The 21421-nt window shown below is 41.4% G+C and overlaps 1 protein-coding gene across 1 annotated transcript in view; it reads right to left on the bottom strand.

Annotated features, from left to right (window-relative positions):
* Filip1 (filamin A interacting protein 1) overlaps positions 1-21138 on the bottom strand; it is a 167985-nt gene extending 146847 nt beyond the window's left edge. The window contains exon 1 of the mRNA XM_090337781.1: positions 21017-21138. Coding sequence (XP_090193907.1) covers positions 21017-21055 — 39 coding nt within the window. The 5' untranslated portion in view covers positions 21056-21138. The remainder of the gene's footprint in view (positions 1-21016) is intronic.
* Between the last annotated feature and the right edge of the window lie 283 nt (positions 21139-21421).

Below are 21421 nucleotides of genomic sequence, written 5' to 3'. Positions count from 1 at the left end.
GACAGTGCTGAGGCCCTGAGTTCAAGCCCCAGACACTGGCAAGGAAAAGAAAGAGAGAGAGAGAGAGAGAGAGAGAGAGAGAGAGAGAGAGAGAGAGAGAGAGAGAGAGAGAGAGAGAGAGGGAGAGAGAGGAAGAAGGGAGGGAGGGAAGGAAGGAAGGAGAGAAGGAGGGAGGAAAGGAAAACAAAGAAAGAAAAGAAGGAAGGGAAAGAAATTAGAAAGATTGTGGTGTGAGGTTAACCTAGTCAAACTGCTAGTGAGACCCTATCTCAAAGAACAGCAAGAATGGCACTTAATGTCCACATTCTCAGCTACTCAGAAGGCAGAGGTGGAGGATTAATGCCTGATACTGGTCCCAAAGAAAAGCTCAAAATTCTGTCTGGCTCATACCTGAAATCCTAGCTACTCGGGAGGCTGAGATCTGAGGATTGGGATTCAAAGCCAGCCTGGGCACTAAAAAAAATGTGAGACTTTTATCTCCAATTAACCACCAAAAAATGGGAAATGGCACTGTAGTTTAAGAGGTAGGGTGTCCCTTGAGCTGAAGAGCTCAGGGACAACACCCAGGCCCAGAGTTCAAGTCCCACAACCCACCAAAAAAAAAAAAAACCAGCAGGTAGATTCATGGACTAAATGGTAGAGCACTTTCTTATCAAGTATAGAACCCTAAGTTCATAGCCTAATACCTCCACTTAAAAAAAGAAAGAAAGAAAGAACTCTTTGGATCCAGCTAAGTGTTTATATAGAAGTTACATGGTGTCATAACATAGAGAATGAAATTAATAATACTAATATGTATATTAGCAACTATTATTAAGCATTAATCAAGCAGAGTAAAGAGTAAGTTATAATTCCAGCTACTCAGAAGCAAAAGAAGATAAGAATTACAATTCAAGATGAGAGCAAAAAGGCAGAGAGACGCCCCACCATCGCAATCAGTAAGCTAGGTGTAGTAGCGCAAGCCTGGAATTCATCTGTAATAGCAGGATCACAGTCCAAGACTGAACCAAGACAACAGCATAAGACTGTGTCCAAAACATAAATTACAGCAAAAAGGAAATGAAAGCATGGCTCAGAAGATAGAGCATAACCTCAAGAAAGACAAAAACAAACAAGAACAAAGTAAGGAAACTGGAGAGGCCTGACTGAGAGCGTTAGTTCATAAATCACCGGAAAACGGGCTTCTTCCTTGCTTTTGTTCTCAAAATCCATCAGCATATTGTTATGTTATGCCTCTCTGATAATCAAAGGGGAAAATACCAAGAAAATCAGGCTGCTGGACAACAGAGGCTTGCAGACTAGGGGAGAGGGGGAGAGCAGGAAATGTCGGTACAAAAGACAGACTCTCTGGAGGAAAATCTCCAGAGAGAAATGTTCACAACTGTTGAATTTAATATTTGTTTTACCGCTGAGCAAGCCCGGGTGTGCTTAATATTTGCATTTTTTATTTCCTTTGTCTAAAAATGAGGTCATGATCCAGGTCCCAGGAGAAATGCAACTGATAATGGGAGGCAAGAAAGGGTTTGGAAATCAGGGACCGCCTAAAAACTTGATACCTTGCTGCTTTCCTCTCGATCACTGGCTGTGAGGACTGAGAAGAAAACCAACCACACATTGAAATAATGGAAAGAATGTGTCAAAAGGCAGTTGAAGTTTGAATAAACACAATGGAGACAAACATGTAGAGTGAGACAACCAAAAAATATGTGAAAATGACAAAGCAGAAACTCTGTAGAGGTAATTCTGTTTTTTAGAAAGAAAAGATTGGGGCTGGGAGTTGGGCCTAGTGGTAGACTGTTTGCCTACTATGCACAAAGACCCAAGTTTGATTCCTTGGTACCACATACACAGAAAAAGCTGAAAGTGGTGTAGTAGCTCAAATGGTAGTGTATGCTAGTCTTGAGAAAGCCCAAGGACAGTGCTCAGCTCCTGAGTTCAAGTCCTGCGGACTGGCAAAAAAACAAAAAAGAAAAGAAAGAAAGGAGAGAGAGAGAGAGAGAGAAACTTAACAAAGACAAAATCAGAAAGTGAATCAATCACTGTAGTTACTTTCCTTGTAAGATAGGACCAAGGAGATGGATAGCCAAAAAAGAAATGAGCAGTAACCAGTTACCTGTACGTGTGTGTGTGTGTGTGTGTGTGTGTGTGTGTGTGTGTGTGTGTGTGTGTGTGTGTCTTTTGGTCTCTTTTGATGGGGTGGGGATGAGCTAAAGCCATGGGAAGACAAATATGGTATATATGTCAAGGATATACTATTTTATTCTTGATTCTTAACAAGAGTTAATGGTGGGAAATAAGAATAAAATAATTATGGATAACTTTTTAGCCATTAAAAATAGCATTATAAGAACTGTACTAAAAATAAAATCCAACCGCTCATGAAAGCAAAAAAGAATAGCATTATAAGGTGATAACTGGTGACTCACACCTAAAATCCTAGCTACTCAGAAGTCTGAGATCTGAGGATTAAAGTTCGAAGCCAGGCCTGGAAGGAAAGTCTGTGAGATTCTAATCTCTATTAACCACAAAGAAAGGAAGGAAGGAAGAAAGAAAGAAGGAAAGAAAGAAAGAGAAAAGCAAGCAAGCTGGAGTTATATCTCAAGTGTGAGAGTGCTATTGTTGAACAACAACAAAAAACACAACTGATATACACATGCACACAAAATAGCATTACAGAAGAAATAAATTATTGTGAATTAGAAACAAATTCATAGAAAGTTCATTGAAAATGACAGATAATAAAAGAGTATTGAGTATTAAGTAAACACATAACATACGTATAGGCATATTGTATGTTACATGTATCTGAAATACATCAACCATAATTGCAAGGGTTATTTATTCTAGTGTTTTCTTACTTGGCATATTGACATTTTTGTTGTGGTGACAGGAACTCGTGACTCATGCCTAAAATCCCAGCTACTTGGGAGGCTGAGAACAGGGAGATCACAGTTCCAAGGACATCCCAGTTAGAAAAGGTCACAAGAGCTCTACCAGAACTGGATGCAGTAAGGTGAGCTTGGTGAGAAGCCCAGGTCAGAGGGCAGAGGTTCCAAGCCAGATTGAGTAGAAAAGCCCTCCCCTCTCCAGAGGGAAACTGAACATCTGGCTATGGCCTGTGACCCCCACCAGTAAATACAATGCCTACAGTGGGAGGACTGCAGTCCAGGCATGTACCAGGCAGAAAATGAGACTCAATTTCAAGAATAAATGGTGAAAAATAGCATTGGAGGCTTGATTTATCTGTACAGCACAGCTCTAGCAAACACAAGGCTCTGGGTTCAAACCCCAGTATCACCAAGAAAAAAATACCACAATCTTTATTTCCCCTTGCTGAGTTGATTTTTGAATATTTGAGATTTCTGGTTGGTACAGCCTGCCTTTCCTGTAGCTAAGCAAGATTTCAATGAGTTGGTCTCCAGATGATGAGATCATTGAACAATGAATGCAGAATAGTGTGTGTTGTGGGTCTGGCATTCAACATCATTCACTTAATCCCCCTTAATATTCACTCCTAGAAACAAAAGAAAAGATCACCCCATAATTCTTCTTCTAAATCACGCCATAATTCCCCCCACATTCTTCATGATTCTTTGCTCCTTGTGCTGTCTCGGGTTTTCTGATCTTTTATCCTTCAACTGTCTTACATCTTCAGAACACTTCAGTACTGAATTTTCTTCCCTGGCCTTCTCCAGTGACATTTCCTCATGAGCCACCCATTTCCTGTGGGAGCCTCTCACGCAGGGGACAGGGAAGCATTTTTGCTATTAGTGTTTCCCGAAAGACAGACTCTCATAATTCTGCTGCTGTTGGGTCCTTAGTGAAAGAAGACAAACACCGTGGACTTCCTTGGCAGAAGCTGGAATGTGGCAGCATGAATTGAACATGTCTACTGCAGAAAGAGCATCTGGGAACTTGGGGTAATCCTAGCTACATAAGAGGCTGAGATCTGAGAAAGATAAATTCATGAGACTCTTATTTCCCATTAACCAGCAAAAATCCACAAGGAGAGCTGTGGTTCAAAAGATAGAGTTTGGGGGCTGGGAGTTTGGCCTAGTGGTTGAGCGCTTGCCTAGCATGCATGAAGACCGGGGTTGGATTCCTCGTTACCACATACACAGAAAAAGTCAGAAGTGGTGCTGTGACTCAAGTGGTAGAGCTCTAGCCTTGAGAAAGCCCAAAGACAGTGCTCAGGCCCTGAGTTCAAGCCTCAGGACTGGCAAAAAAAAAAAAAGAGGATTCAAAAGATAGAGTTTTAGCTTTAGGTAAAAAAATCTAAAAGATGGTGCCAATATGAGTTTAAGCCCCAATACCCTCATGGAAAGAGAGAGAGAAAGAGGGAGGGAGGGAGGGAGGGGGAAGGGGAGCTAAGCACCAGTGGCTCATGCCTGTAATCCTAGCCACTCATGAGGCTGAGATCTGAGGATTGTGGTTCAAAGCCAGCCCAGGCACAAAAGTCTGTGAGACCAACAGAAAACCAGAAGAGACACTGTTGCTCGAGTGGTAGAGTGCTAGCCTTGAGCTGAAGAGCTCAAGGACAGCACCCAGGCCCCGAGTACAGAGTTCAAGTCCCATAACCGACAAAAGAATGAGGAGAAAGAGGAGAAGGAGAAGAAGAGAGTAATGAAGGAAGGAAGGAAGGAAGGAAGGAAGGAAGGAAGGAAGGGAGGGAGGGAGGGAGGGAGGGAGGGAGGGAGGGAGGGAGGGAAGGAGGGAGGGAGGAAGGAAGGGAGGGAAGGAGAGAGAGAGACAGAGAGAGAGAGAGAGAGAGAGAGAGAGAGAGAGAGAGAGAGAAAGAGGAAGAGAGAGAAGGAAGACTTGGCACTGCCCCCAGCATTCAAGATGGTGTTAATGATTTGATTGTTCTTTATCCATTTTCTCAATTGTTAAATGTTCATGGCAACATATGATCTCCATATTCTACCACAGACTGGCAGCCTCCACCATCACCAGCCCTTCCCCTCTACCAGTGATGATAGCAGGGCCTGGGAGTGCTGGAGCCCTTAGAGTGGGAGGTGGGGCCGGGGCAGAGAAGGCAATGTGCTGTCAGGTTCAACTTACTCCACGCCTAACATCACCTAAACATCATTTCATTGCCTAAAACTATTTGCATTACCTACAATGTGTTACTTGTTATGAGCTTTTGTTTCTAATATAAACATCTTTTTTACAAACATATTTTATTGCTTAGGTTTTTACACATAATTCTAAACTGTTGAAAACATTGTCAAATATATGAACATAATGAAACAGGAATGTTTCTCTTCAAAAATCACTGACTTGGGGCCGGGAGTTTGGCCTAGTGGTAGAGCACTTGCCTAGCATGCACAAAGACCCGCATTCGATTCCTCGGTACCACACACATAGAAAAAAGCAGGAAATGGTGCTGAGGCTCAAGTGGCAGAGCTTCTAGCCTTGAGAAAGTCCAAGGATAGTGCTCAGGCCCTGAGCTCAAGCCCAGGACCGGCAAAAAAAAAAAAAAAATCACTGACTTAATTAGTTGTAGCTTGGCTAAAAAAATATATTTTTTTTTTCAAGGCCAAATTTTTCTTGTGTGTACCAACAAATTCTACTCTAGTCTTTTAGTCTACTGGAGCTTGAGCTCAGGGCCTTGCTCTTTTGCTTAGCTTTATACTGGAAGCTGGCACTCTACCACTTGAACCACAACTCCACTTCTGGATTTTTGCTGGTTAATTGGAGATAAGAGTCTGTCAGATTTGTCTACCCAGGCTAGCTTTGCATGGGCCTTCAACCTCAGCCTCTTGATTAAGTTCCCAGTGCCTGGCCTGTTCTTGTCATTGTCACGTGTCCTTGGAAGTTTAGTCATCTATAAAACAAGTGCACTGGAACATAAATTGAACAACATTGGTGAGAAAATGTATATACCCAGTATTAAAATACTGAACTTTAGCTATATGCCAACATGATAAAACTCCAAGTGTTTTCTTATAAACAAGTAGATGAAAATGAGAGAACAGGCTTTAAGGAGGTTGATAATTAGTGGTGATATTAGGCATATTTTGTCAAGGGAATGTAGTAACAAACACTACTCAAAAGGAGCCAGGCACTGGTGGCTCAAGTCTATATTAATCAGCTAATCAGAAGACTGAGATCTGGGGATCATGGTTTAAAGCCAGCCTAGGCAGTAGACTCTTAGAAGGTTTTCATCTCCAATTAATCACCAGAAAAATAGAAGTACAGCTGTGGCTCAAAGTGGTAGAATGCTAGCTTTGAGCACAAAAGCTGAGACAGCACCCAGGCCTTCAGTTCAAGCCCCAAGTCTGGGCTTGAACTCAGTGCCTGAGTGTTGTCCCTGAGAGTTTGTGTTCACTAGTACTCTACAATTTAAGCCAGAACTCTACTCCTGTCTTTTTTTGGTGTTTAATTAGAGATAAGGGTCTTTTGGACTTTTCTGCCCAGGCTGGCTTTGAACCAAAATTCTTACGTCTCAGCCTTTTGAGTAGCTATGATTACAGGTATGAAGATTGAAAATTCTTTAAATGAGCTTGATATGCCACATTTTTTTAATGACTTTTATAAGATACTTTATCAGAGTCATTAGATCTTCAGACATGTAAGTTCAACTGTTTATAGCTCTAAAGTCCTCTCCTAACTACTGTACAATGTCTATGGTTTTGATCTTTGAAGGGCCCCAAATGGTTAGGAATCAGTTTCCACTTAGGGCTTTTCTTATTCATTCAAGTATCTCAAACCTAAACATCAAGTCTTAATGTTTTAGAGTGATATTAAATTGAGCTCTGCTCTTTACTGGAGGTTTCTAATGCTTGTGATGCTTCATTTTATGGTCCATTATTCTATTTATTCCATTTAGCCATAGGTGTCAGCATAGGTGAATATGGCAGCAAATGCATCTTAGGTATACTGTTACTAAAGCTGATTCCAGGTAAACCTAAGCAAAACTCCTTCTAGTGCCTATGTTCCAAATATAAGCAAATAAATGTACCGAAGCCCTATGACGAGGGGAAAGGAAATAGCAAAGAAGCAGCAGTCAGGTGGAGTTTGTCTGGAAAGGCTTATAATGCTTTTATGATTAATCAACCTAAGGGAAAAATCCAAAGCATGTTTGAAATGTTAAGAATGAACTATCAGAGAACAACTGTGCTTCAAAGAGTGGCAAAGTATGCAAGGCAGTTTGGGGGAGGGATATTTACACCCCCAATTCAATCCTTAGAAAGGAGGAGAAGGCCTGGTGGCTTAGTGCCTGTAACCGTACCTCCTCAGAGAGCTGAGATCTGAGAATCCAAGCTAGCTTAAGCAGCAAGACCACGAGACTGTGATCCCAATTAACCATCTGAAAAACCAGAAGTGGAGCTGTATCTCAAGTGGTAGAGCATCAGTCTGGAACAACAAAAAAAGCCACACAAAAGCAGGTAGCTCCAGTACTGGCACAAAATAAACATAAAACAAAATAACTTGTGCTTATAATGTCACTGTGAATGGAAGTGAGGGGACTTGCAATAATGATGTCATTCATTCCCATTTCATTTCCCTTTGTCTCAACTAATGAATAAATACAAGTTATTTGTTAGGAATTGGAAAAGAATAATAGTAGGCAGGCCCCAATATGAATACCTTACTGATAAGTTAAAACCTTAACACAAATGAATCTACAGAAGTATGAGAAGTGCAGGCATGTTATTAGGTATGCCATTGTCAGAGGCAAAATCTCAGGCAAAATGCAAAAGAGGCTCATTAAGGGTATAAATAGAGCTGGAATTTGATTTGGGTAAAAGGTAGCTTTCAAATTGACAGCCCCATATCCTGCCCCTTTTTCTGTGAAGAGATACACAGGAAACTGATGTGCAACCTAAAATAAATACTACAAAGATATAACTGACATTCTCCCTTTTGATTAGGTTCTAGTTAGATCCTTAATTACCCAGCTAGCTGGTATTTCCTAGACGCCTCTGCAAACAGATCTGGCCTTTAAGACGGGAAGCTCTGTCCACACACACAGAAGTGTTGTGCAGGATCTAGACCCAAGATAATCTACCTTGCATCCCTGTTACAAATGGCTCTGGATGTTGGGGTGTGTTGTTGGAATATGGACACCAGCTCCAAAGGAGCTGGGCAAGGCAAAGTGCCATCAGCCAAAAATCTGGCAAACAAGCATGAAGAGCAGGTTAGCTTCTTCCCTTTTATCCCAGACAAAGCAGGCCCCGCCCCTCTTCTCTGTTTGGCGAGCTCAGGCTCACTATCTGTCCATGATTGGCTAGCCTGAAGAAGGTTAGGATGTGTTAATTACTCACACCCTCCTTGGCTATTTCCTTTATTTGATGATATTGTCTTAGCAGAATAATCAAATGGAGCCAAACTGGTGGCCAAAGCTAAACCTGTTGAGCAATCCACTTTGATAGAAATGACAACAGCTTTTCTCACAATCCCCAACCTCCAACCCCTTTTCCCTTTCCACTGACTGAAATCTACACAGCGAGCTATTTTGGCCATATAAATTAAGATACAGGCCGGGAGTTTGGCCTAGTGGTTAAAGTGCTTGCCTAGCATGCATAAAGACCCGGGTTCAATTCCTTGGTACCACATACATAGAAAAAAGCCGGAAGTGGTGCTGAGGTTCAAGTGGTAGAGTTCTAGCCTTGAGAAAGTCCAAGGACAGTGCTCAGGCCCTGAGCTCAAGCTCAGAACTGGCAAAAAAATAAGTAAATAAATAAATAAAATATAAATTAAGATACTACCCTTGGAGTCATTTAGCAAGAAGACAGAAGGAATCACCGTGTAGAGTGGGTCTGTCACACTGCCATCTGCATGTCTGTGCTTCAGGACTCTTTGAGCTCTGGGTAGGCATAGACTTAAGTGCTATGTGCTAAATATTTCCAAGAGTGGCCTTCAGCTTAATAGCTCACCTCTTCATTGGTGTATAATGTTCCAGCTCCTTCATCCACCCCACCCCTGAATAATTCTATGGTGTGCTTTGCATCATTTTTCCAAAATATCCATACAGAATTAAGCTCCAGCTGCCCTACATGGCTTACTCACATTCCCCTTATTGGTTGCTTCCCTGACACTTTCTCCATTTATTAGATTCTTGGAATCAACCAAATAAGACCATTGTAATCAAATCTTTATGTTGAGGTCTGCCTCTGGGAGAACCCAAATCTTAATTTTCTACAGCTAGTTTTATGTTCCTCTAAAAAAAAAAAAAAAAAAAACACTTCCCTAGGGGCCAGGAGCATGCACAAAATGTACAGGGCCCATAAATTTGAACACAGGATCTGAACCAGGAATTCAGCCTCTTTACCAATGCAACTATGCAACTCACACAATATGATTTTGCAGTTTCAATGATGAGCCAACAAAGAAAAGTTGAAGGTACTTGAGGAGCCCAAGTCCTACGCCTGTTAATTCTGTGTCAGGCAAAGCATTAAAAACAAGCAGTGAAAACCTTTCCCCCTTGTATTGACAGTGTCATCCATACATGCTTTCCCAGCTAAGTGAATAGTCTGGCAGGAAAATCCTGCAAACTTGTCACAGCACACTGGGTTAAAGTGATGACACTGTGAATAGCACAGAAGTATTCCAAGACCTTAGAGGGAAGGAAAAAAGACAGTGTTTACTCTTCCCCTTTAGATAGAATCTGAACATCACATTCCTGAAAGGATAGACAGTATCAACCACATTCAGCCTGAGCAACTGCATTCCTTCTGGTCAGCGGAATTCTGTGGCAGGATCTTAAGCACTGGCTATTTGAGGTAAGTGAGGCTGAGAAGCACCTGCTTCATTTAAAGCAACTGGGTGATCATGGGGACAGATACAGAAAGCCTAAAAACATGGATTATTTTCAGAGCCATTAAGAGTCATTATTTACCTTTTACTAATTTCAGATTTCATTCTTTTATTTTTCTATAATGTCAGATGCTTTCAAAATTATCTGTAAGTAGTTGTACAATGCATGTCCGTTTGAGAGCACAATGTTGATGTCAGATTTTTATAGGCCACATTCATCATCTAATGGCTGGGAAAGTATGTGAGCCAAAGCAAGCAACGCTATCATCAGAAAGTCTTCATGCTTACAATAGATGAGGTTGAGCGAATGTGATCACGTTTATGATTTTTTTTTTTTTGGCCAGTCCTGGGCTTGAGCTCAGGGTCTGAGCACTGTCCTTGGACTTTCTCAAGGCTAGAGCTCTACCACTTGAGCCTCAGCACCACTTCCGGCTTTTTTCTATGTATGTGGTACCAAGGAATCAAACCTGGATCTTTGTGTATGCTTGGCAAGCACTCTATCACTAGGCCAAACTCCCAGCCCACATTTATGATTTTGATTCAGACTACAAGGGTGTCTACAGAGCTACAGACCACAGAGTGTCCGTGCTGGAACCATGTACTTCTCTACCTTAGAAACGGAATATATTGGAAACACATACTTATCTATTTTATAATGGCAGAAAAAGTTATATACACATCTAAGTAAAGGATCTTCTCTGCAAAATTCACATTTCAGGGGCTGGGAGTTTGGCCTAGTGGTAGAGTGCTTACCTAACATGCACAAAGACCCGAATTCGGTTCCTCAGTATCACATACATAGAAAAAAAGCTAGAAGTGGTGTTGAGGCTCAAGTGGTAGAGCTCTAGCCTTGAGAAAGTCCAAGGACAGTGCTCAGGCCCTGAGCTCAAAAAAAAAAAATGATTTAAAAATATTCACATTTCATTTATCATAGATTATAGAAAGATAAACATAGATTATAGAAAGATAAACAATGTTGCATTAACCTAATGAAATGAATATTATATGGATCCTAAATCTAATTCATCTTCAAAAATCTCTCTTGCCAGCTGGGCGCCGTGGCTCACGCCTGTAATCCTAGCTATTCAGGAGGCTGAGAACTGAGGAGTGAGGTTCAAAGCCAGCCCGGGCACTAAAGACCATGAGACTCTTATCTTCAATTAATCACTAGAAAACTGGAAATGGTACTTGGCTCAAGGGGTAGGACAGTAGCCTGGAGCTGAAGAGCTCAAGGACAGCACCCAGGTCCAGGGCCCAGAGTTCAAGCCCCATGACTGACCAAAAAAAAAAAATTTCTCTTGTTAGATGCTAGTGGCTCATTTGTAACCTAAGAATCTGAGATCTGAGAATCATGGTGCAAAGCCAACCTGAACAGGAAGCTCTTACCTCCAATTAACCACCCCAAAGCTGGAAGTGGAGCTGTTTGCATTGAATAAAAAAGCTCCGGTACAGAACCCAGGTCCAAAGTTCAAGCCCCAGGACCCTCCCCCACCACACACACCAAAGGGGGGTGGGGATAGGACTTCAAATGCTTTGGAAAAAATGAAGACTAAGGGAGCATAAAAGAAAACAATTATGAATAATGCTAGTGGTTTATGTCTATAATGGTATCTAGTGGGGAAGTTGAATCTGAGGATCATTGTTCAAATTTGAACAATGGGCAGGAAAGTCCATGAGACTCTTATTCCCAATTAACCATCAAAAATTCCAAGTGGAAATGTGGTACCAGCCTTGAGTAAAAAGGCTAAGGGACAATGCCCAGAAAATAATAGTAATAATAATAGTTCACAAATAAATGATAATCTCAGTCAGGCACTGGTGGCTCATGCCTGTACTCCTAGCTACTCAGGAGGCTGAGATATGAGAATCAAGTTTCAAAACTCATGATACTTTAATCTCTAACCTCCAAGAAGCCAGAAGTGGAGCTGTGGCTCAAAGAGGCTCTTGAGTGAAAGAGCTCAGGGACAGTATCCAGGCTCTGAGTTCAAGCCCAATGACCAACAAAATAATAACAACAACAACAACAATAATAATAATGAATAGAAGACCTTCTCTATAAAAGTAGTATTTTTTACTTTCATCATTTTTCCATATTTTCAAAGCAGTCTATAAAGCTGGTAGTAAATGAAGGCTTTCCCAGAAACATCCAAAGGGAAGATGTGCTTCTCATAACCTGTCTACCTTTGTCTATATCTCCTCTCCGCATGAGAGAAGTTCTGGAAGGTCTAATCTTTTTTATAACAACAACAACAATAATAATAATAATCTTATCTGGAATCATTTTTCTTAGCTACGCTCTGGAGGCTCACACCTGTAATCCTAGTTACTCAGGAGAGTGATTAAAGTTAAAAGCCAGCCTGGGCAAAAAAACTTAAAACTCCATCCCAAAATAAGCAAAACGTTGGGCTGTAGGCATGGCTAAAGTGGTGGAGCACCAGCTGAGCAGGCATGTAACTCTGAGTTCAAGTTCTGGTACCAGCAACAAAACTGGTTTTCTTAAATTTAATTTTACTTTTCCATTAGCATACAGTAATAGTTTGAGTAGTAATTCCACAGTGTACAGTATCTGACATATTTTTTTGAGACAAAGAAGAAATGTCAGGGGTTTTGTAGCCCCAGACAGCCTCAAACTCCTAATTCTCCTCCCTCTGCTTCCCAAGAGCTTAGAGGTGTATGCCACCACCCCAGCCAGTCCATTTTTTGTTTGTTTTGTGTGCTGGGACTGGGGCTTAAACTCAGGATCTGGGTGCTGTCCCTGAGCAATTTTTTTTATTTTTATTTATTGTAATTAATAAAAGGGTTACTTGATATTTGCCATATAGAAGGTGCATTAATTCACATACATTGATACCCTTTCACATGTCTTGGTATCCTTTACCCTCCCTCCCCCCCCCGTCTTAGTTTCCCCCCTTCCCTATCAAATTTCAAATAATCAAATACAAATAAATTCAATATATCAGATAACAAAGTGAGGTACTGTAATAATATGAGATACCCAAGGGACAGCAAAGGAGATGAGAGATAACATAGTACATTAAGGACAACAATCATTCATTATATGGCTTTTGTTTCAATATCCTGGAGATCCTTTCAATTAGCTTCATACTATATGGCCTTATGTATCAAGGTTTTGCTCTATTGCAGATCTCTGCTAGTAGAACCCAACGTTTCTACTGGTTACGATGAATGAGGGAAACCATTGAGCCTAAGTTCCTTTGAGTCCCTGAGCAATTTTTACTATCACTTGAGCCACAGCTACCAGCACCACTTCCAGATGTTTACTGATTACTGGGGGATAAAAATCTTAAGAACATTCCTGCCCAGGCTGGCTTTGAATTTCAAATCCTCAGCCTCCTAATTAACTAGAATGAAGGCATGAGCCACCAGGACCTAATATTTTGTCCTTTTTAAGACAGAATTGTTATTATCATTATGTTTGCAAGAATTGGTCAGTATAATTATAAGATGACCTCTCTTGGGTTTTTTTTGCAATGTACAAGAGAAATAAAATTCAAGCCACCAATGATAATTTTTTATGTAAAACTGATTTTAATCATGGATTCCTTCACAGATAAAGAGGAAGTTCTTAACATTAAGCCCTTTTGGTTTTTAGCAGTTGGTCGTTATACCATTCTACACTAATCTGAATATCCATTTTGTCCTCTCACTGCTGAACGGCCTATGAGTGCCCTCTGCCGGTTAACCTGTTCTATAGCATGAGTCTGATCCAGCCTGAGGACATTGCACATTATCAGACCCAAAATCCAAAAGCCAAATGAAAATAACATTACTAGCCATATAAGAAACAATCAACTCAAAGACTGTACAATCACAAGTCTCACAGGACTCCCAGTAGTATTTTTTTATTGGCGGGGGGGGCTTCTGTATTTTTGGTTATCATAAAGGTGATGCACAGAGGCGTTAGCTACTTGAGTCAGGTAATGAGCACATTTCTTCTTTAACATGACCACTCCTGAGAATTTGATTTTCCTAGAGGTGAAAATGGTTAAAGAAGCTCCTTATTCGAAGGAAATGCATGCTGAAATAACAGAATGTTTCAACTTACTGCAAATGGTTCAGAAAAATAAAATACACACACATACACATGTGCATATGTAACGGGTAACCTATAAGATGCTTTTTCTGGGCCTGTGAATTAACTAAAAGTCTTCCACCTTTGTTTTTTTGTTTGTTTGTTTGTTTTTTTTGCCAGTCCTGGGCTTGAGCTCAGGGCCTAAGCACTGTCCTTGGACTTTCTCAAGGCTAGAGCTCTACCACTTGAGCGTCAGCACCACTTCCGGCTTTTTTTTCTATGTATGTGGTACCAAGAATCAAACCCGGGTCTTCGTGCATGCTAGGCAAGCACTCTACCACTAGGCCAAACTCCCGGCCCCAGTCTTCCACCTTTGTATCCATCCCTTTTGCTCAGAGCTAGTCTCTGTGGTGTTACTTTGCAATCACCTTGGATTTCAATGAAGAGAAAACCCACTGATAAGTTACTTGTGGCAATGCCTTCTTCTCACCATCTTAAAGGGAATAGCCAAAACCTCAGAAGATCCACCCCCACCTCCACTGCCAGGCAATGTGTTCCAGTTCCATTCTAATGGTAAAGTAATAACTATTCTAGAACTCCTCCTAATAACTATTCTAGAACTCCTCCAAGAGCAAAGGTGGAGCTGAAAGTCAATCAGGCTACAACTGGGGCTTTGGACTGTTTTAACTCTGCACACCTTTCTCACTCACACCCAGCAGTCCTTACTTTTTTAACCAAAACCAATGTCTGCACCCTTGAGAATGACTGAAGCTGTTCTAAAGCCTGGCCTTCCCAAAGCTGTTACTTAATATATCTCCATTCTCTGCCCTCTACTGTCTTCTCATTTGTATTTGGGTGAGTCCAACATAAGGTCTAGACTTTGGGCCTAGAGTCTACAAACCTGATCTCAAATACATTATAGAAACCTACTCACATGGGGCCGGGAGTTTGGCCTAGTGGTAGAATGCTTGCCTAGCATGCATGAAGACCAGGGTTCGATTCCTTGGTACCACATACATAGAAAAAAGTCAGAAGTGGTGCTGAGGCTCAAGTAGTAGAGCTGTATCATTGAGAAAATCCAAGGACAATGCTCAGGCCCTGAGCTCAAGCCCAGGACTGGCAAAAAAAAAAAAAAACCTACTCACAATAGTTCCACAATGATATGTTATACACGAAACTTCCATTCTGAGGCAGGATAGCTTGACGTGGAGACAGGGAAATTACATTTTTTAACAAATATTAAAAGCCCCAGACACAGAAATTAGAACCAGAAAGTAAACAAAAGTACTAGATATTGACTTACAAGAATAGAAAGGGGACCAGGAGCCAGTGGCTCACATCTGTAATCTTAGCTACTCAGGAGGCTGAGATCTGAGGATCTCGGTTCAAAGCCAGACCCGGCACGAAAGTCTGTGAATCTCTTCTTTCCAATTAATCACCAGAAAACAGGAAGTGGTACTGTGGCTCAAGTGTAGAACACTAGCCTTGAGCTGAAGAGTTCAGGGACAATGCCTAGGCCCAGAGTACAAGTCCCATGACCAACAACAACAAAAAGAAAAAAATAGAAGAGGGCCCAGGAGTGTGGCCTAGTGGTAGAATACTTGCCTAGCATGCACAAAGCCCTGGGTTTGGTTCCTTGGTACTACATACACAGAAAAAGCCAATCACAGGAGAGAGCTACCAGGGCATGTCTTTGAAAGTTGTTTCTGCTGAGTACAAGAATTGACTAAAATATAAGAGTGAAGCTTGGCATCCTTGGGCATGTGTTTCTCTGGGCTAAGCCATTCCTTCTGTGGTCAGTTTGCAATCACCTTGGAATTCAGGACGATGTATCCCTCAGCAGCAACATCTCTCTGGGCCTCAGGATTGCTCTCAAGGAGCCATAGATGGTCCTCGAACAAACCACCCACCAGGCAGCTAGGAAACGTTCATCCTGACCAGGGACGCCCACAGCTCCTTCCAGACCCCTCACAGCGCAAGGACTGGAGTGAGGATGGTCATCCAGGTCCAGCTCGTGACTGTCACCCATGACTACACATCCCTTTAGGCAGTGCCCCGCCCACCCATCTACTTGAGCCTAGAGCTCACGCCTGTACCCCAAAGGTGGCTGAAAGGTACTGAAGTGCTCTCTTCTTGTGGCTGTCACAAAATAAATCTGTTCCTGTCCTCCACCATGTCTATTAGACATATAGGAATGGGGGCAGAACTTGACACGTGGAAGTCTTTGGGCCTGGAGTCAATAATCTCAAGTTACAATTTGAGAGGGAGCAAAAACATTCTAAATAAATAAGTAAACCATATATATGCTTGTGTGTATGAATATATGTAAGTATATATGTCTCGATGTATATGCATATACAAAAACTATATGTGTATATATTTCTATGCATAGATATATATGCATATGTACATGCATCTGCACAAATACTTATGTACACAGTTTATATATACACATATACTATACATGTATGTACATATCTATACCTATATACATATGTATGTACCAACTATTGCATGCTTTATTCATACATTCATTCCTTTAATCATTGTGGTACAGAAATTGAACCCAGAGCTTTGTGCAGGTCAGGAGAGCACACTATCACTGAGCTACACCCCTAAGCCTTCAAAATTAAAAATGTAGGATTGATTGGTCAGTTTGGACAGAGAAATTGCTAGATATGCAAATGGAAGAAAGATCTGGGCACCAATGTGGTCTATGCCTGTAATTCCAGCTACGCAGGAGGCTGATATCTGGAGGATCATGGTTTGAGGCCAGCCTAAGCAAAAAAGCCCTTGAGATTCCAGCTCTTAAAATGGCCAGCAAAAGGCTAGGTGACAGACATTGCTCAAGTGGTGATGGGCCAGCTAATCAAACAAGCCAAGCAAACACCAGGCCCTGAGTTCAAGTCATGGTACTGGCAAAAAAAAAAAGAAAAGAAATGAAGAGAGAGAGCTAATGAATGAGTCCAGACTCTGGAGAACCACCCTCACAAAGCTGGAACAGCCTCAAGTAAAGATATTTTATTCCTATATCTGCAAAGACGGAAATTCTACAACTAACCTTTATGAACAAAGAAAAGATTCTTCCCACCCCCAAGTCTCTCGAAACGTCCATGGCCCTGTTCCTCTTTAAATGTTTACCCCCCTGACACCTATACTGACTCTAAGACAGAAAGATAAACATTTATTCTATTTCAACATACAAGTCACTTGGGTGCAAACAGAAGTCAGGGTGTGTGGCATCATTCCACTAACAAGAAATGCAAATCAAAACAACTCTAAGATTCCACCTCACTCCAGTTAGAATGGCAAGGATCAAGAAAACTAATAACAACAGATGCTGGAGGGAATGTGGCCAGGAGGGATCACTACTACACTGTTGGTGGGAGTGAAAACTCATTCAACCACTATGGAAAGCAGTATGGCAGTTCCTCAAAAGACTAAACATAGAGCTCCCCTATGACCCAGCAATTCCACTACTTGGCATTTACCCAATTGTCCAGAAACAAGGACATACTAAATCCACTAGCACAACGATGTTCATTGCAGCACTACTTACCATAACAAAGATATGGAACCAACCTAGATGTCCCTCAGTTGATGAGTGGATCAACAAGATGTGGTATTTGTACATAATGGAATTCTATGCTGCTGTCAGAAAGAATGCCATCACCCCATTTGTTAGGAAATGGAAAGACTTAGAAAAAATCATATTAAGTGAAGTGAAGCCAGACTCAAAGGAACATAGGCTCAATGGTTTCCCTCATTTATCATAATCAGTAGAAACCTTGGTCTCTCATAGCAGAGATTTGCAATAGAGCAAAACCTAGATACATAAGGCCATACAGTATGATGTTAAATGAAAGGACCTCTAGTATATAGAAACAAAAGCCATATAATGATTCTTGTCCTCTTTTGCTGTTCCTTGGTTATCTCATATTGTTACAGTATCTCACTTTGTTATCTGATATATTGGATATATTTGTACTTGGTTATTTGAAATTGGATAGGGAAGGGGGGAAAACAAGATGAGGGGTAGGGATGAGGGGTAGGGAAATGGGGACCAAGACATGAGAAAGGGTATCAATGTATGTGAATTAATGCACCTTCTATCTGGCGAATATAATGTAACCCTTCTATTAATTACAATAAAAATATATGAAAAAATACAACATGTAAGGCAAAAAAAAAAATATTCCTGACAAACCAGTAGAATGGCCTAGTGGTAGAGTGCTTGCCTAGCATGCATGAAGCCTTGGGTTCAATTCCTCAGTATCACATACGCAGAAAAGGCCAGACGTGGTGCTGTGGCTCAAGTGGTAGAGCGCTAGCCTTAAGAAAGCCCAGTGATCAGGCCCTGAGTTCAAGCCCCAGGACTGGCAAAAAAAAAAAATCCTAACAGGCAGCAGCTAGCTCTGAATGATGGAGAAGAGAGATGATTCCTAGAACAATAGATCTTCCTTTGACCTGGGTCAACAAACCTTGCCATATATGTCAAATTTAGAATTCAGTTAACTTCCCACAGCCTCAGAATAGTGACTAAAGGATTGAGCCCTGCCATATTCCCTCAGGGTCCAGTAAAGCAGCAAGTGCATGCTCACAAGCTTGTCTGCAGGCAGGTCATTCTGACCTTAGTCCCTGGGGGATAATGGCCCCACACCCCAGGTGGAGCATTCCACTGTGGGCCTGGCCAAGAACATGGCCCAAGAGACCATAACCCATGTTTAAAAAAAATTTTTTTTTGCCAGTTCTGGGCTTGGGCTCAAGCACTGTCCTTGGACTTTCTCAAGGCTTCAGCTCTACCACTTGAGCCTCAGCACCACTTGCAGGCTTTTTTCTATGTATGTGGTACCTAGGAACCGAACCCGGGTCTTCGTGCATGCTAGGCAAGCACTCTGCCACTAGGCCAAACTCCTGGCCCCCTGTGTTTTAAATTTTTGCTCCCTTGTTAAGCCCTATATAAGTCTACCACCAAATCCAGTCCCAGACGCAATCTCCAATCCCACCGGAAGATCTGTAGCCCTCGCTGTTTCTCAATAAACAGTCCTCGACAGTTGACCATTCCCTTTCCATTCAGAATGGATTTAACTCATCAAGCGCCTTATATGTTAATTAAAATGTGGTCTGGAGCAAAAATTATTCTCCTTTTCACCATCTGAGATGACCTGGTTTCAATCTATGGAAAATGTATTCCAGCTGGGCACTGGTGGGAGACCAGACCCCTCCCACCTCTGCCTGTGAGTCAACAAAGGACCCCAGAATCTGAAGTCACTACCTGAATGCCTCCCCTCATACCTCCCTTAGACAGTGAGAGGCTCCCCTAGCTCTGAGATCACTTCCACACCCCATGTGGTCTTGCCTCCTTCCTTTCTCTACATAATCCCTCTAACCCACAGTCTCCTTCTTTTTCCTTCTCTTCTCTCTGCACATTTCCATCTTCTGCAGGCTAGGCAGGCAGCTTGCTACCCACCACGCCCCACCAATAAACTCTTTTCTGCCTGAACCCTGTGCCAATCTCCTTTTGGCTCAACCTTACAGCTCACCCTAGCTATTCAGGAGGCTGAGATCTGAGGAATGCAGTTTGAAGCCAGCCAGGCAGGAAAATCCATGAGACTCTTATCTCCAGTAAACTACTCAAAAAAGTTGGAAGTAGAGATGTGGCTCAAGTGGTAGAATACCAGCCTTAAATGAAAAAGCTAAGGGAATAGGGCCCAATTTATGCCCCAGTCCTAACATATATATAAGTAGGGAAAGAAGGGAAGGAGAAAGGGAGGGAAGGAGGGAGGGGAGGGGAAAGTATACTCTTTTCCTAATAAACTTTCCTATAGCTTTCACTGCTGTTTTATGTCTTGCCTGACAAAAATAAAAAAATAGAAAATCAAAATAGAAAGCCACTCTGACCTTCTAGAAACTTACTTGTTTCAGATTAGATCTGAGAGTGGGTGGGGAGAGGAGAGAGAGATTCCTGGAGGATATTATATAGAGGGATATGTATTGTATCTATATATATGTGTATATATACATTCTATAGTATATAAGTATTTTTTTTCCTCCCCCAGAGGATACAATACTTTATTTGGCCAACTCTGGCCAAATAAAGGGAACTGGGAAGAAAGTAAAGGGAAGGAAACTGGATTACAGATTCAACCCTGCTCAGTCTAAACAATACTTTATCTGCTTATACCCAGTAGGCTTGGAAGGATTTTTTTTCACACTGCAAAGCAGTGTGAATCTTCAGGGTTTCCTCATCTGTGTAATTGTTAGAAGCAACTTGAAAGATGCTTTTACCAGGTCCTGTGATCTGAGCTATTCTCTGCTGCAGTCTCTTTGTAAGCATGTAGTTTAGAGCAGGAAGATATCCCTGGTGTACAGAATGCAAACTGCCCCTGATCAAGCAAAGTTCACTTGCCATCCTAAAGAAATAGCTGACCTTTCAGAAGGCCACCTTGTTTTCATTCTGCTCCAAAAATAAAGTGATAACTCCTCCAAAATTCCTCCAAGGACAAAGATTGAGCTAAAGGCCAACCAGGCCTCACTCACTTGTGACCTGGGACTGTTTGAACTCTGCATACCTGGCTCCACCTCCTGACCCATTTCCCTATTGCACCAGAAGCCAATGTCTGTAGCCCAAAGATGGCTGAGATGTTTGGAAGTGCCATGGAGTGAACATCCTTTCTCTGCCTTTTACCAAGTCTCTGTATTTGTATATGCAGATCAGTGGCTGGGTCTACCTTGGGATTCCTGAACTTTGAGTCTGGAGTCTATAAAAAATATAGCTGTTATAATGGTCATTTATAGAGTTATTATAACAAGTGCATAAAGTACTTAATACAGTATCTGACTTGAAAAAAAGCTATAGATACAGATATGTGTGTATAAATTCCAAAAATCAATCTATATTCTTCAAAGTGCTCCTTACCCTATAATACCAAATTCCAATATTTTATTAATTATTTAGTAACATAATCATGGCATAATCATGACCCAGGAGATAAGAAAAATTTATATTGTTAAGCAATTGGTTTAAGGATTGATCTATGCAATATTACATTTGTTCTTTTCATTTTAGCTAAGTCAGAAATCTAAGAATGATTTCAAAAATCATACACTTTCATCAGTCACATTCTCAGTTTTTAATTAGGAGTCATTAGTGAGTCATTAACAACAACAACAACAAATCCAAGAAATAATGGAATAAAGTAATACATGGAGAAATCTTACCATAGCCACTGTCACTGTTTTCCAGAAGCTTCTGGGCATTGTGTTTTGCTAAAACTGTTCAAAGATGGAAGGCTTTCAGAAATTGTTTCTCTGTGTTTAAGTACCCGACAGAAAACAGACAGGCAAATGTCCTTCGTTAGTTTAAAGGCAAAGTAACAGTGATAAAGTACAAGTCAGTTCCTCGTGTGGCAGCAGCATCTGGTTGTACATCCAACTTCAGTGCTAGTGTTGCTTTAATTTGTGAGGCTGTGTGGGAAGTTTTGTCTGGACCCAGGCATGCTGGTTATTTGCTCAGAAGGGAGACTCAGAAGAAAACAAGAGAGACAATCTCACTTGCCTTGATAGTGGGAGGCAAATATGTGTTGAGGAAATAGTTGTCATACTCACCACATTTTTCACATGTAA

This window comes from Megascapheus bottae, chromosome 8 (assembly GCF_031878675.1).
Source record: "Megascapheus bottae isolate mThoBot1 chromosome 8, mThoBot2.hap1, whole genome shotgun sequence".
In the NCBI taxonomy this organism is placed as follows: domain Eukaryota; kingdom Metazoa; phylum Chordata; class Mammalia; order Rodentia; family Geomyidae; genus Megascapheus; species Megascapheus bottae.
The sequence above is the reverse complement of the archived record's forward strand: the minus strand, read 5'-3'. Positions and strand labels throughout refer to the sequence as shown.